Source organism: Marmota marmota, unplaced genomic scaffold (assembly GCF_001458135.2).
Source record: "Marmota marmota marmota unplaced genomic scaffold, marMar, whole genome shotgun sequence".
Classification (NCBI taxonomy): domain Eukaryota; kingdom Metazoa; phylum Chordata; class Mammalia; order Rodentia; family Sciuridae; genus Marmota; species Marmota marmota.
The window spans coordinates 18855291-18870792 of NW_025999913.1; the positions used below are offsets into that span (position 1 = coordinate 18855291).

General features: G+C 44.4%; 1 protein-coding gene across 8 annotated transcripts in view; it reads right to left on the bottom strand.

The window, feature by feature from the left end:
- Positions 1-15502, bottom strand: part of LOC107149301 (cytidine monophosphate-N-acetylneuraminic acid hydroxylase) — a 78827-nt gene that overhangs the window by 54285 nt on the left and 9040 nt on the right. For 4 of the 8 annotated variants that reach the window (XR_007346284.1, XM_015494085.2, XM_015494084.2 and 1 more), the window contains exons 2-3: positions 9488-9691; positions 6770-6861 (exon numbers count right to left, since the gene is read on the bottom strand). Coding sequence is in view for 6 of the 8 variants with exons in the window: in XM_015494085.2 (XP_015349571.1) it covers positions 6770-6861; positions 9488-9691 (296 nt within the window). In the remaining 2 variants the exon portion in view is untranslated. Of the gene's footprint in view, positions 1-6769; positions 6862-9487; positions 9692-9943; positions 10428-15502 lie in introns of those variants that run through there. The other 4 variants (XM_015494086.2, XM_048799877.1, XM_048799876.1 and 1 more) reach the window with 4 other exon arrangements.

The window sequence follows — 15502 nt, forward strand, 5'->3', positions numbered from 1 at the left end:
GGCCTCAAGAGCAGGAGGATTGTGGGAGGTGGAGAGAAGCTTGGGTGGGAGAGAGAGGCTTGTGGAAAGCCGGTGGTGGCAGTTGAGGCTCTGAGGGTTTTTCCTGAGAGGCTGTTTTGTTTGGCGTGTGTGGTTCTAAAAATAAAGTTAGTTTCTTTTGACAAGTGGCTCCTGATTGTGCCCAGCCAGACTGCGGCAAATTATCACCTGTCTTTCACAAAGTCTTCCAATAAACAGAAGTAGAGGGAACACTTTCCAACTCATTCAATGGGTCAGAAATAACCTGATAATAAAGTCAGATGAAGACATTTCAAGAAAAGAAAAACAAAGACCAATATTTCTCATGAATATAGGTACAAAAAGTCTTAGCCAAATAAAATTTAGGAATATAAAGGTTAAACATGGCCAAGAAGTGTTTATGCTAGGTGGTCTTAATATTCAAAAAAATCAGTCGGTATAATACATTCCAAAATAAAAGGAAAAGAAAATCACATGGTTATCTCAATTGATGCAAAAAAGGCATTTGACAAAATACAGCACCCTTTCCTGATTTAAAAAAGCACTGGGGATGTGGCTCAAGCGGTAGTGCTCGCCTGGCGTGCGTGCGGCCCGGGTTCCATCCTCAGCACCACATACAAACAAAGATGTTGTGTCCGCCGAAAACTAAAAAAAAATAAATATTAAAAAAATTCTCTCTCTCTAAAAAAAAAAAAAAGAAAGAAACTAAGAATAAAAGGGAACTTCCTCAATCTGATAAAGGGCATCTACAAAAACCCCATTGTTGTTTTTCCCCTAAAGGCAGGAACAAGACAAAGAGGTCTGCTCTGGCCACTTCTTCCTGGAGGTTTTATCAAGCCACTGGGCAATAAAATGAAATAAAAGACATCCGGAGTGGGAAGGAAGAGGTAAAACTGCTTCTCTTCACAGAGGACACCATCTTGTGTGCAGAGCATCCAAAGGTCTCCACTGGGAAACTGTTAGACTCAATAAATGAGTTCAGCAATGCTGCAGGACACTAGGTCGATAGAAAAAAAAAATCGATGATATTTCTGTGCATTAGTAACGAACAGTCTTAAAATGAAACTCACAAAACAATTCCATTTACAATAGCACCAAAAAGTACAGAGTGCTCAGGAAGAAGTTTAACAAAAGAAATACAAAACTTACACTCCAAGAACTATACATCATGGTTGAAAGAAATTTTAGAAGACTCACAAGGCATCCCATTGGGGCTGGGGTTGTGGCTCAGTGGTAGAGTAGCTCGCCTAGCACATGTGAGGCACTGAGTTCAAGCTTCAGAACCACATTACATAAGTAAATAAAGATTTTGTGTCCATCTATAACTAAAAAATTTTTTTAAAGGCATCCCATGTTCATGGATCAAGAAATATCCATTGTTGGTAATATTCACATGGAAATACTCCCTCAAATTAACAGATTGAATATAATCCCTATCGAAATTCCCATTGCCTTTAATATTTTTTCAAGAAGTCCAAAAGCTGACTCCAAAATTCACATGGAAAAATCAAAAGATCCCACTCAGAAGAGCCAATCAGTCTTGGAAAAGAAAACAGAAGGGCTCACACTTCCTGATTTGAAAATAAACCCTTTCATTGTGATCGACTGATTTTTCAACAAAGTTGCCAAAATATCTGAGCCTCAAAGAAAATCAGCAGGAAAGATGGAGAATACCGAGTACAGGAGAGGATGTGGAGGAGGGGAGCAATCACACCCAACTAATGGGCATGGGAAAGGTGTGGAGCGGCAGGAGCACCGTGACAGTCCTCCAGGTGACCACAGGCTGCCTCGTGATCCCACAGTCCCGTTCCCAGGTGTACGACCAAGAGAACCACCACAAGTGTCTGCGTGAAAGTTTGCACATGAATATTTACAGCAGCTTCACTCATCCTCGCCCGAGTGGGATGCAGCCACGGGAAGCAAGGTTTGGCCACTAAAGAGAAGGAGATAAAGATGGTACACACTGTGACATGGACCAAACTTGGACACACTACACAAAGTAAAAGGAGCCAGCCACGTGTTGTAGTACCCCAAGTATGTGACATCTACAGAAAAGGAAAACTCATGAAGACGGAAAGCAGATTTCTGGTTGCCAAGGGGCTGGGAATAAAGAGAATGCGGAGTGATCACTGGTCACAGGGTTTCTCTTTGGAGTGATGAAATGTTTTGGAATTAAGTAGTGGTGGTGGTCGCGTAGCCGTGTAAATATGATACAAATCATTAAATTGGACACATTAAAAAGGGTGAATTTTATGGTACTTGAGTTGTTTCTTGAAGAAGGAAAAGAAGGAAGAGGAGGAGAGGAGATGGTGCAGGAGAGAGGGATGGCGGCAAAGTCTGGAATGAGATATATCAAAACGGCTTCCACGTGGGAGAGCAGGTGACCTCTTCTCACTTCTGCCTTTCTGATTCCCAATTTTCTGATTATGGCCCTATATTTTTTAATGATAATAAAACCCAATACCAGCTGAGCCTGCCCCGAGGTGGACTGTGCCCACCGATTTCTTGGGACTCGTTATGAAATCATTTCGGTCTTGGCAGCACTGGACTGAAGAGCAAGCTCTGTTTGCAAATCTTCCCAGTCCCATGGGGCTTCCTTGGTTGAGCAGAAGTCGAACTTCATGGGGGTTGGCCATCTCCTGGGCCACCACCTGCTGCCTCCTCTGGCCTTGCCCTTTACCCACCATAGCCAGGAGCACCAGCCCCCTCCTTCGGCTCCCAGCCTTCATGGCTTTTCCTGCTGAGCCGACTTCATGCAGGTAGGGAGATCCCTCGTTCCTCTCCTGCTGCTCTGGTTCCCGAGGATGCAAGCAGGTTACCTGAGACGTACACACCCAGATAAATCATCATGCTCTGTGTATCAAGTACTGAGAATTTAACAAGTGTTCATTTTAAAAATTCTTAAGATGGGAACTAACAATATCATTTCCACTTTGCATTTCTGAAAACTGAAACACATAAAGGTTGAGTAACTCACCCAGCATCACGGAGCTGGGACGGCAAGGCAGTGTGGCAAGCCTATCACTGTCCCCCCACCACAGCGCTGCGGCGGCTCTCGGAGCTCTTGTCTAATAGACCTCACGGTTTCCAGAAAAGCATCTAAACAGCTCTAGGTTTCCAAGTAATATGTTCATAATCTGCTCATTTCACTTCTGCAAACTAATGGTATTCATGCCTAACCCTACGTATCTGGTGAGTTTATGCCAGATAAATTTAATAATATTTATACAGCACAATAACCAGTTCCTAGTATGGAGACTTGTCTGCGGGCTTTCCAGGCCTGCTCAACAGACCTGGGCGACGTTCACTGGGGAAAACAGGTGGTGTTCAGGTGTCCCTTTTGAGAGGTGGAGGGAAGATGAACTTGTAGCCAAAGCAAATAGCAACTGTCTCCAGAAGAGCACTCTGTCTCCTTGGGGTGAAGGAAGTGCCCCTCAGCAGTGGCTCTCTGCTCCGAGGGGGACTGGGAGGATGCCCAGGTCCTTTCATCCCTGTACAGGGTCTTTTTCTTTAGAGATGGTCTCACAGAGGCGCGTGGGTGGAAACGGCCCTGGTGTACCATCTCATATAGTATGGTCAAAATAATGTGAGCCTGAAAAAATTGTAAAGATGGAATCATTGAAGTCCACAGTCCAGAGCCCAGGGCCCTGCTCAGCCACTGCGGCAGGTGACCACCACTCAGCCTGCCTTCTATCACCCATGCGTGTTTGTGCATGTAGATCTTTTTCAGAAATGGGATATACTGCTGGGCATGGTGGTGCACAGCTGTAATCCCAGCTGCTCAGGAAGCTGAGGCAGGAGGATTGCAAGTTCAAAGCCAGCCTCAGCAAAAGTGAGGCGCTAAGCAACTCAGCGAGACCCTGTCTCTAAATAAAATACAAAACAGGGCTGGGGATGTGGCTCAGTGGTCAAATGTCCCTGAGTTCAATCCCTGGTACCCCTCCACACACAAAAAAAAAAAAAAAGAAAAAAGAAAAAGGAAAAGGAAAAAAAAAAGAAATGAGATATACTATACATATTATTCATAACCCAATTTTTGTTTTAGATATCAAAAATATGTCTTATTGTTATAGTTTCTTCAATTGTATCACTTGAGTATCTATCGGAATTCTCATGATTGATTTGTATTCAAGTTTTCTCGTCTGTGAATAGAACGCTGTGGAGGAACAGTCCTGGAGCTGCATCGGGGCCGTGCACTGATGATTTCCTTGAGATGCGCTCTGGGATGTGGGCTGGTGAGCCAGAAGGAAGGCGCAGGCCTAGGTGTGCTAGGAACCTCTGGAGGGTTTGGGGTTGGAAAGCGAATGTGAGTGGATTTGGACCTTTCAAAGATTGGATAGGGAGACAACAAACAGAGGGAGACAGCGAACCTAGATGCAGGAAGGCAGACATTCAGGCCAAAGGTTAGGCACCAAGAGGAGGGTGAAGAGAGTGACGAGGGGAGGCCGGTGGACCTGGGCGTCTCCAGACAGCCAGCATCACTTGATTAGTGAGTGGATCTGGGGTGTAAGGAGACGAGTCTCAGGATGACTCCCAGGCTTCGTGTAAGTGGTAGGTGTTGTGCATTTAGAGATGCGGAAGGCTGCATGGGCAGTGTTGAGGACAAGTCGAGTTGTGCATGAGGTGTTCAGTTTGGGTTGTGCACTCACAAGCCTGTTAGAAATGCAAGATACGTTAAATAAGTAGTTGGATGGCAGAGGGCAGAATCGAGCTCAGGGATGAGGTGGAAGCCAGAGGCAAAGTTTTGTTGTTGTTGTTGTTGTTTGTTTGTTTTGTTTTGTTTTGTTTTTGGTGGTGGGGATTGAACCTGGGGCACTTTACCACTGAACCACATTTTAATTTTCATTTTGAGACGGGGTCTTGGTAAGTTGCTGATGGTCTCACTACATTTCTGAGGCTGGCTTCCAACTTGTGATCCTCCTACCTCAGCCTCCCAAGTTGCTAGGGTTCGAGACATGTGTCACTGCACCCAGCTCAGGGCAAACTTTTTCAAGTCAGCATCTGAGTAAAGACGGTGTTTGGGGCCGTGAATGTAGATGTGATCACTTACATTTATAAGAAGTTGGATAAAGAGAACTGAGGAGAGAGTTTCAGGGCAACCCAATGTTCCAAGTCCAGCAGAGCCTGAGAAGGGGCTGAGTGTGGTGCGAATGGCAGACAGGAGACTGCAGGAGGCAGAATGTGCTCTGAGCTCTGATCCCAGTACAGGGTAATTTAGGTGGCACCTTGGAGTGGAACTGACGCTGCAGATACTGTTGTGGTCGCCAGTCAGCTGGCTTTCAAGTAGGGCAGTTACCCTGGATTCTCTGGCTGAGCCCCCAAGTAATCATTAGGGGCCACTCTAAGTGGGAGGACCGGCAGAAGAACAGGGGGATGTCATGGCAGAGCATGGAGCGCGCAATGTGGCTGGCTTCGAAAACGGAGACAGGGAGCTTGGACAGCCAGGAAATGCTGGTCGCCTAGAGTTTCCGGAAAGGAACGCAGCCTTGCTGACCCCGCGGTGAGACCCCTGCTGGACTCCGGAGATGCACAATGAACACTAACGCCCTTGCGCAGTTCTAAGCCCCCAGTGACAGCTTGTGGTAGTTGCAAATAGGAAATGAATACAGAGAGTTTGTCTCTCCAAATGCCAAGAGGAGGCACACCAAGGGGGGAAAGTGAGCCCCTGTGCCACGCGGATGGGCAAATGACCCTGGAATCGTCCCCGGGATGGCCGCAGGAGCGCAATGGCCACCTGACAGCAGCCGTGTTAGTGGAGTAGGACGGACAGAAGCTCAAGCGAACAGGGGGCAAAGGAGCAGACAGCGAGTGTGGACACCTGTCACAGGGTGCGGCTGTCAAAAGGGTCGCAGAAGCGGGAGTGGATGCATGGCGAGTGAGGGCTTCCCTGACCTAGCAACCCAGGCTCAGCCAATCGCAGTAGGCGAGCCTCTAGCCAATCAGAGGCCGAAAACCTCAAAAGATGCATTCTGCAGCCAACCTCGTTGATCCTGCAGGTGGTTCCCTTTTTTCTTCTGGCAATAAATACCACCTGCACAAGTGGTGGGATACTGTCCAGAATTGTAATTAAAGCAATTGTGATCTGCAAAATAAATCTGTCCTGACTTCGTCCTTCGGAAGAAGAGAGGCAATTCGTCCCTGTGACTGAGCTTCCTATTCAGTCCTTCCCAGGCAGGAGGGAGGAGGGTGGAGGGGACCCCCGCACTGAGATCTCGGGGACTCAGTTCCTGTCTGTACCAGGAGGAACCAGCTAGTTTTGTGCCCTTCACTTCCCCTCAAGTTGTGAACTTGGATCAGATTGTTGAGAAGATCTACACACAACACAGTTTATCTTTTGTCTCTTCACAGATAAGACTTCAAACCAACTATCACAGCATAGTTCATTATGTTTTCCCTGTATCTCTGTTGAGAGACCTCCCAGGACATCCTTGTTCTTAGCTCTTTCCGGCTTGGCTTAGCCAACCACTGCAGGTGATTATTGTCTCATTCACATTGACTCTATCTTATCGGTCTTTGTAGCTTTCTATATCTAGCACAATATTTATGTGTTAGAGTCTCAACGACTATTTACCAAACCAATGAATGAATGAAGGGCTATTTTGGAGAAATAGCCAACATATTTTCAATGTTGGTTATTTAAAAAGAACTCTAACAGTTTAAAACCAGAATTACCCAAAGCTTCAGATGAGCTTAGAGATAGGTCAACATGAAGGACCCCAGTAGGGACAGTAGCAGAAGACATGCTATTTACCCAGCTCATCTTGACAGAAGCTCCCTGGAGGGTTAGTATACTTCATGGTGCTCACATCTAACTTCCAGTTGTGCTTTGTGCATTTAACAGACCTGGGTGAAAAACAAAATCATACTTAGGCTAATGAAAAAGTAAAAATAAAAATTAATTTTGATTAGCTTTAGATGCACTATTTGACCATGAAATTAAATTAGTTGGGTGAATACAAAATTCACAAAAGAAAAACTATTCACGGCTGATCCTGAAATATCCAAGGAAATATACTCTAATCATTAAAAGGTGATTAAAAGAATGAAGATAAACTGCATCTCAAAAACTGACATGCTTTTAAGATATCAATAAGACAACAGAATTAAGTAGTCTTCAAAACAAAGGAGCCTCTTCTGTTCAGGAGAATTAAGAGAATAACATTGCCTGGGAACAAAGCAGTGTGAAACCAGGACCAGCCACCTCAGTATTCAACAGCTGCATCTGCAAGAATACTAGAATGTGTTGTTTATCTGTAATTTGAACTTATTGTCTTTTTAGTTGCTGTTTCAACCCCACTTCATTATGAGACTCAAACTGTTACCCAGCAGGGCTACCACCCCATGTTCATTATGTTTTCCCCAGCAAAAGAAGCTTAGCAGAGCTAAAGGGGTGTGGTTGAAGGTGGTTATAGACAGTTTCATTTCTTCTCTTTATTTTAGTAGTGTTTCCAATGAAGGCTTATCTTGTTTGTTTGTTTTATAAGAGTTGAAGAACTTTTTTAACCAAAAAATATACCTTAAACCAGAAATATCAGATTTTTTTAAAAAAATTGAAAATCATGTATTTTAACATATAAGCAAGTCATATGACCTTTCAATCTTCATTCTATCCAAAAACTTTAATGTTCTTTTTGCTAAGGAAAAAGCATATTCCACACTTCAGTTTATGACTGGTTACTTCGCCACCTCTTTTCACAGTGATGAGCAGCCAATGACCTTTCTAAATTAAGACAGAACAGTCCACCTGCAGCTACCTGCATGCTGGACCCTGGGAGGGAGGCTGGCAGAACCAGGGGCCCCTGGAGAGGACAGCGGCTGCGCACACAGGACAGGGTGCCAAGACTCATTAGACTTAAACAAGGAGAAGCACAGCTTATCAGATTTGCTGAGTGTGGTCATTTGTCAAGAAGAAGACTGACAGTGGAAGAAAGGACCGAACAAGAAGGCTGGTTACTGTTGCAGACTGCACCCTGGACAGGCCGTGTTTTCAGGTGGACAGCTGCAGAGAGAAGCCTGGGAGAAGTGACAGGGTCTGCAGGTGTGGCTGGGAGGCTGTGGCAGGCCAGCTTCCTGAAGGACCAGCTGCGGTACATACCTGCTTCCTCCTGGGCAGGAGAACCAAGGATGGGGGAACCCGCTCACCCAAGACTCTGGACGAAGGAGAAAGGCTAGAGTGGAAAAGCAGCCCTGTATCTAGATGAGCAGGCTGCGTGCAGAGGAAAGCTGCGTTCTATAAATAGCCTGCCCCAGCTACACAGGGGTCAGGGGTCAGGGCAATGACACAGTGATGAACATTTATGTAGCCTCATCATGGGCCACCAAATATTCTTTTCACTGCTTCTTTATATTTGATATCATGTACAGAGACCTAGCAAAGTCGGGACCACTTTCATCTTCGTCTTAGGAGTGAGTAGACTGAGGCCCAGAAAGGCTGTGAAACACGTTCAAGGTCATTGCCAAACTGTGGGTGGGGGAGTCAGGTGCAGGCAGTTGGGGAGGAGAGATCACCTCTTAACCACCAAGTTTTGACAACTCCTTAAATGGTTAGCTAACTGGCACTGTGTGAAACGACTCACTAAGGAGAGAAGAAAGGAAATCCAGTTTCAACACTCCCCAGGGCAGAAGAGGAGACCTCAGCAGTCCTGAGTGCTGCACGTGTTGACCAGAGACAGCTGTGTTTAAGGCCCCCCTGACCCGAATACACGGGGAAGAGAGCCAGAGATCAGACCAGCTGTCAGCAAATTTCCTGAGGGTCTTCCGGGGTAGACCTGCCAGCAAACATGTCCTGCACGTTACTTTGGACATATTTATACTAGACATTCATTGTTTTTATGAAATGCAGGTTTACCAGGATGTCTTGGGCATTCACCTGCCAATCTGGCAGCTCCAAGGAGCCCCAGAAGCTAGTGGGCTCTGTGGTTTGCCTCTGAAGATCTAATAATACAGGGGGATGCCCCGGCCAAAGCATTTGTTCTTCCAAGAAACTATCAGGGTAGTGAGAGCTGGGGCTCTGCCATTTTTAATCTGTAATCATAACTAGACTGCCAGGAAGGAAGATGGTATCTGCCTTCCTATAGGGTTTGGAAAAGTGCCCCCAACCGTCCCCACATAGCAAACTACCAGGGAGGGGAATGAGAACTCGGAGGAGGCTGGAGTCTTTGAAGACAACACCAGGTAAACGTGTACCCTCCCATTACCCCAAATGCTCCCAAAGAAACTCATACAACCTAGGAGTTTTACTGCTTCTCAAGCTAGGAAGAATTTTAAATTAAGAGTGCTTAGAAAGAGAAAGAAAAATGAAAGGAAACATACTTTTGAGTTCAGAGAGATGTCCGACGTAGGAGCGAGAGTAAAAATTTACCAGGGGAAGCAATCTGCCGATGGGTGCATTTAGAATTTGTAGGTGACAATTCCTGACAAATCGAATTGCAAGCAGGCTGCCCGTGAGAAAGGAAAGGACTCTTGGTACCTGCCGTCCAGATCCTCGATATCTTTGATGAACAGGCCTCCTTGGTGCTTGCACAGGTTCTTGCATGCCTTCAGGTGGTTCTGATCCTTGTATAAGATGTAGTCTTTGCCAGTGCTCTTATTTCGAAAAAAATTGATTCCTTCCTTGAGGTTGGCAACTTCAGCAGGTGCCAGATGCAGCAGGACCTCAGTAGTCTGTTTCATGCTATGAAAAGGCAAACATTTTGAAGGGAATGATTAATTGTGTCAGGTTTTAAGGGATGATCATTTGGAACTGAGAGCTCAGGAGCTCAAGAGCCCTCTTCATTAAAAATATTCTGTACGTCCTGGCTCCAAGTACCAGGCATGGTGGCCACCCCAGTGCACTTTCTCCCCCCTTTAAATGGATGTGAATCTGCATCCTAGTTCTTGAAGCTTCTGATGCTCTTTGTTAGAGAGCTAGCCTCCTCGCACTTGCCTGTTCATTGTCGGCCGGCTCCTGGGTATTTTGAAAGGACTGCAGCTGCTCTTCCCACCTCTGCGGCTCAGTTGCTCCCACAAAGCGTCGCTCAGCCTGGGCAGAATGTTTACCCCAGTTCACTACTTCCGTCGATACTGCTTCCTCCCCGTCACATCTCTTTTAAAAGCCTGGCCCTATTTTCAGGTCCAAGAAGCTCTGAGCTTCCCGAGCTCCCTGCCTGCTTTTGCCCCTGACTTTCTCCTGCCTGCAACACACTCCTCTCCCTGACCTTCCCCTTCAGCCTCCAGAACTCAGTGGCCCCCCTGGCCCTCCCAGCCAAGCTTTCCCAGACACCTGGTGGGTGGTGTCCTGCCCCGCACAGGGCCCCACACGCGCCTCTTCACCTACACGTGGTACTTGGAGAAGCCCAGTGTCTTCTCTCCCACAACCTCGCAGACTGTCTTTCCGGTGATGTCTCCACCTCGTAGCTAGTTAACAAACTAACCCTCCCACCGAACTCAATTTGAATAATTTTCCAAAAGCTCCATTGGCCAGTGAAGTATTGGATCTTCTGTATTTGTTCCAAGGAAACTCCAGATTTTATATTTCTCAAACCCCTACTTAATTAATGCAACCCTGAGTCAAGATGGAATTTAAAGTTTGCTCACAAGTTTTCATGCCCGTGACATAAAAATCTGGGCACATGTTTTATTTAACCTTTTACTTCAAACTAAATGTAGCTAAAATTATCTTCTCAGGCTAACTTAAAACTAATTTGGAACTCAAGTATATTTGTGGCGCTTTTACTTTCATTTTTAGAAGAACTGCAAAATTTTTAGATGGGGGATAGGAACAGTTGAAACAGTATGCTGGGCCCATCAGGAGCCACTTCCAGAACTCGGCATAGATCTGCGGTTTCATATGCTTCCTCCAAGCTGAGTCTCACCGTCACTTCTGTCCAAAATCCCTAGTAATTCTGTTCACAATAAACTTGAAATTAACCCCCCCCAAAAAAAAATCACACACACTCACATTTAAATGAATTTGATAGGAAGAAATCTATTCTGAGCCTTGGGAATCCTGTTTTTGACTCTGTTCTGATGAGATCCACTCTCTAATGCCAAGCTAAACTGAGCACAGAGACCATTCTTTGAAAAATAGGAAGTGTGAAAGGAAAACCTGCTCAGATGTTGTTTTGCCTGATTGAATGGATCCTACAGCCAAATCTCTAGGCTAGGTCCCAAGTCCTGGCCACCCCTGAGGAGCAGGAGGTGCTGACTGTGTATGTAGCTGCCCCATCACAGAGCAGCCTCGGGCAAAAGAAAAAAATGTGTGCTCCTTTAGGCTGGCTTTTGTGTACAGTTTAAATAGTTTACCCAAAGTATTTAAGAGAGACCATTGATGGATTTACTTCCTTTAAAATGGGGAACATAAAATTGTTGTCAATTCTGGTCTTGGTGTAAATAAAATATTTAGATCAAAATAAGTTTTAAAATATCTGCTTTTCAATGCTCTAATATTTTTCAAATGCTTCAGTGTTCTTAAAATACAACCTTTACAGAAATATGCAAAAACATTTGTATAGGGACGTACATATTCCTTTGGCCTCAGATTTGGTGGCTTGGCATGGCAGTGTAATATCCTAAGTTTTTGATATTTTGCTTGTCAATAGAGTTTTTGCTTCGATTTTTATTTTCAAAATACTGTGTTGAAATGACGTTCACTTTGATGATTCATTTCTGAGGTCTCCCTCATCCTTTGGATACAGGCAAGCATTTCCCTGTCCCTGCCCTCACTCTGGCCTGTTCTTCTTGATGCGTAATTAGGACCTGAACTAGGAGCTGCTTGTACTTCACCTCCATAAGCCATTCATAGACCTCACCTGAATTATCTGCCTGACAATTCTCCATATGCTCTTTTCCCAGTGATTAGTAGAATCTAGAACAAGTATATAATAAATGAACTCTTAATATTTGCCTCAATAGGTATCACAGGAATGTACTTAGGTTGGCAAAGAGAACCCATTGACATTTTATTTCAAGGGCCTTTGGCATGAAGAGCGATGCTTTGGAAACTGACGTAGAAAAGTCAAAATACAGACTTCAAAAAAAAAATAGCAGAGTTGAGTTCTATGAGGTAAAAATTTCATCATGGTTTGATGTTCCCACAAACCAGGAGGATCGCTTCAGAAGCCAGTGGCAGGGCTTCTGGGCTGGGCGCTGAGGGACGGACCGGGGTGGGAATGCCACCCAGGCTGGGCCCACGCCAGACACAAGCCCAGATAAAGCTACCTCTCACCAACCCAGCACTCCTCCAGAGGACGCCACTCAGAAACAGCCAGGACTGTCGGTTTAGACGTCCATTCTGCTACCTGTGATTTTTTAAACTCAGTTATTTTTGTCTTGTTTTGAGTGCAAAAATGTTCAGAAACATACGCTCTAGGAGAGCCCAGGCCACAGCACCTATCTCATGGTGTGTGTGTGTGTGTGTGTGTGTGTGTACCTGTGCTTGGAAGAGATCTGACACTTGTTTCACCCTCACAAGAGTGAGGTCCAAAGGAATTTCCCTACTATTCCCTGGGATGTTGATATTTAACAATTTTAGTTTCCACCTCAGGAAACTAGGGGGAGAAAAAGCAAATTGAATCCAAAGTAAACAGAAGGAAAGAAATGAAATTAAAATAGAAATCCATGGAATTTAAAAATAATAAACTAATAGGAAAAAAAAAACAACAACAGTCTGGGGATGTAGCTTGGTGGTAGAGTGCCTTCTAGAATGGTGAGGCCCTGGGATTAACTGCTAACACCACCAAAAATTAAATAAATAAATAAGTGGATGAATGAATAATAATCAGACTAACCACATTCTGGTTCTTTGAAAAGATAAAAAAAAATAAAAATAAAATGGCTAGAATTAAACTGAGAAAAAAGAAGAAAAAATGGTTCTCAACTTATGATGTCCTGATAAACCCATTATAAGTATAAATGCATGAATATACCTAACCTACAAACATCAGAGTTCAGCGACACAGCACCCTGTAGGCTGTCAGTTGTCCACTTAGCGTTGCCATTAGCATTTACATGTATCACCTGAATTATCTGTCTGACAATAAAGATCTGTGCTCTTTCTAGAGATAAGATTCAGAATACGTATGCAATAAATGACTCCTGGTGACCACATGGCTGAGGGGAGCTGTGGCTCGCTGTCCCTGCACCATGGCAAAGGAGCATCACACTGCATGTTGCTTTCCAAGGAAAATATCTAAATGCAAAATTCGGTCTCTACTGAATGCATACTGCTTTTGCATCACCATCAAGTCAGAAAATCATAAATCAGACCATGCTAAGCCAAGGACCACCTGTGTTAATATGAGAAATGAAAGAGAGAACAATACTACAGACCCCACAGACATTAAAAGGATGATAAAGGAATGCTGTGAAAATCTCCACAGAGCTCACAAACTTGCTAACCTAGAAGAAACAGACCCTAGCCTTGAAAGACACAATTGGCCAAAACTTGCACAAGAAGAATTAGACAATGTTAATAGACCCACGTCTACAAATTATGTCAAATCAATAACTAATAACCTTCTAAAGCAGAAGTACATTCATCAGACCCAGATGAATGGACTGGTGAATTCTATGGAAAATTTAAAGGATGAATACACCAGCTTTCCAAAGTCTCTTCCAGAAGACAGAAACAGGGGGAGTATCTCCTAGTCCATCCCATGGGCCCATCTTTACCCTACTACTGAAACCAGTCAAAGAACACAAGAGAACTATAGGTTGATATCATTCATTCATGAACACAGATGAAAAAATGTGCACTAAATATTATCAAATCAAATACAGTGCTGTATAATAAGATTGCTATGCTGACGAAGTGGAATTTATTCCAGGTTATATGAGACTGGTTCAATGCTTGAAAATAAATTAATATAATTTGTCATATCAGAAGACTAAAAAAGAAAAGTCAGGGCTGGGATTGCAGCTCAGTGGTAGAGTGCTCGCCTCGCATGTGGAAGGCAATGGGTTCGATTCTCAGCACCACATTAAAATAAAATAAAGGTGTCGTGTCCATCTACAGCTAAAAAAAAAATAGTAAAAAAAAAAATAAAAGTCATGTGATCATACCAAAAGACACAAAAAAAGCATGTGATAAAATTCCACATTCACTCATGATTAAAAAACAAAAACAAAACTCTCCACCAAGTAGGAATAGAGAAGTACTTCTTCAGCTTGGAAAGACCATGTACAAGAACACACATTATGCCCAGCAGAGAGAAACTGGAAGCCTTCTCACCCCAGTCACCAGCAAGGTGAGGGCATCTGTCCCTCCTACCCCTGCTCTTCCGTGTTGTAGGGAAGTCCTCAGTAATGCAACAGACAGGAAGAGGAAGCAAAAGGTGCAGACTGGAGAGAAAGGAGCTGTCTTTATCACAGACGACATGACTGTCTATAAAATTAAATGCAATCATCAAAAAATGTCCTGAAGTTAACAAGCTTCCATAGCAAGTTTTCAAGGTGCAAGGTTCCCGTACAAATGCCAATCAATTTTCTATACAACAGCAACAAACAAGAATGATTCAAAATAAAAAACACAATATCATTTGTGTTAGCACCAAAAATGAAACACTTTCATTTAAATTAGCAAAAATACATATAAGAGCCACATTTTAAAAATCTACATAACTCTGATGAAAGAAATAAAGAAGTACTAATTAGATAGACAGGCATTTCACGTTCAGGGATACGAAGACTCGATGTTGTCACAATGTCAGCTCTTCCAAAATTGCTCCGTAGATTCTGTATGATCCCAATCAAAATCCCAGCAAGTTACTTTGTGGACATGGACAGACCAATTGCAAAGTTTATATGGAGGGGTGAAAGCCCAAATGGCCACCAGGAGATGGAAGGAGAAGAGCAGAATCAGAGACGACCCCACCCAGCCTCAACAGCAGCGAGGGGGGCAGAGAGGAGCCGGGGAAAGAACAGACACACGGATCTGGAAAAACGGGCCCAGGAGCAGCCCTCGCAACTGAGCATGACAGAGGAACAGTGGTGACGCAGTGAGGTCAGTGTTGCTTTCAACGAGGGGCAGTGGAACCGTTAGCCACCCGCTTCCAAACACATGGATCCAGACTGAGACCAAGCACCCTTCATGAAGTCGATCCCAGAGGCCCAGAGACCAGAGAGTAGAATGCAAAACTATGAAACTCTTAGAAGATAATACAGGAGGTATGCAGATGACCGTGGGTTTGGGGGCAGCTTTTTAGATACAATGCCAAAGATCTGATCCATAGAAGAAAATCAATAATCTGAGCCGGGCGCACACCTGAGCAGTGGAGCACACCTGTAATCCCAGCCGTTCAGGAGGCTGAGGCAGGAGGACCTCAAGTTAAAGCCAGCCTCATCAACTTAGTGAGGGTCTAAGCCATTCAGTGAGGCCCTGTCTCTAAATAAAATACAAAACAGGGCTGGGGATGTGGCTCGGTGGTTAAGAGCCCTGGGTTCAGTTCCTGGCACCAAAAACAAAAGAAAAGAGCAATAACAACAACAAAAAACCCTGGTGAGGGGG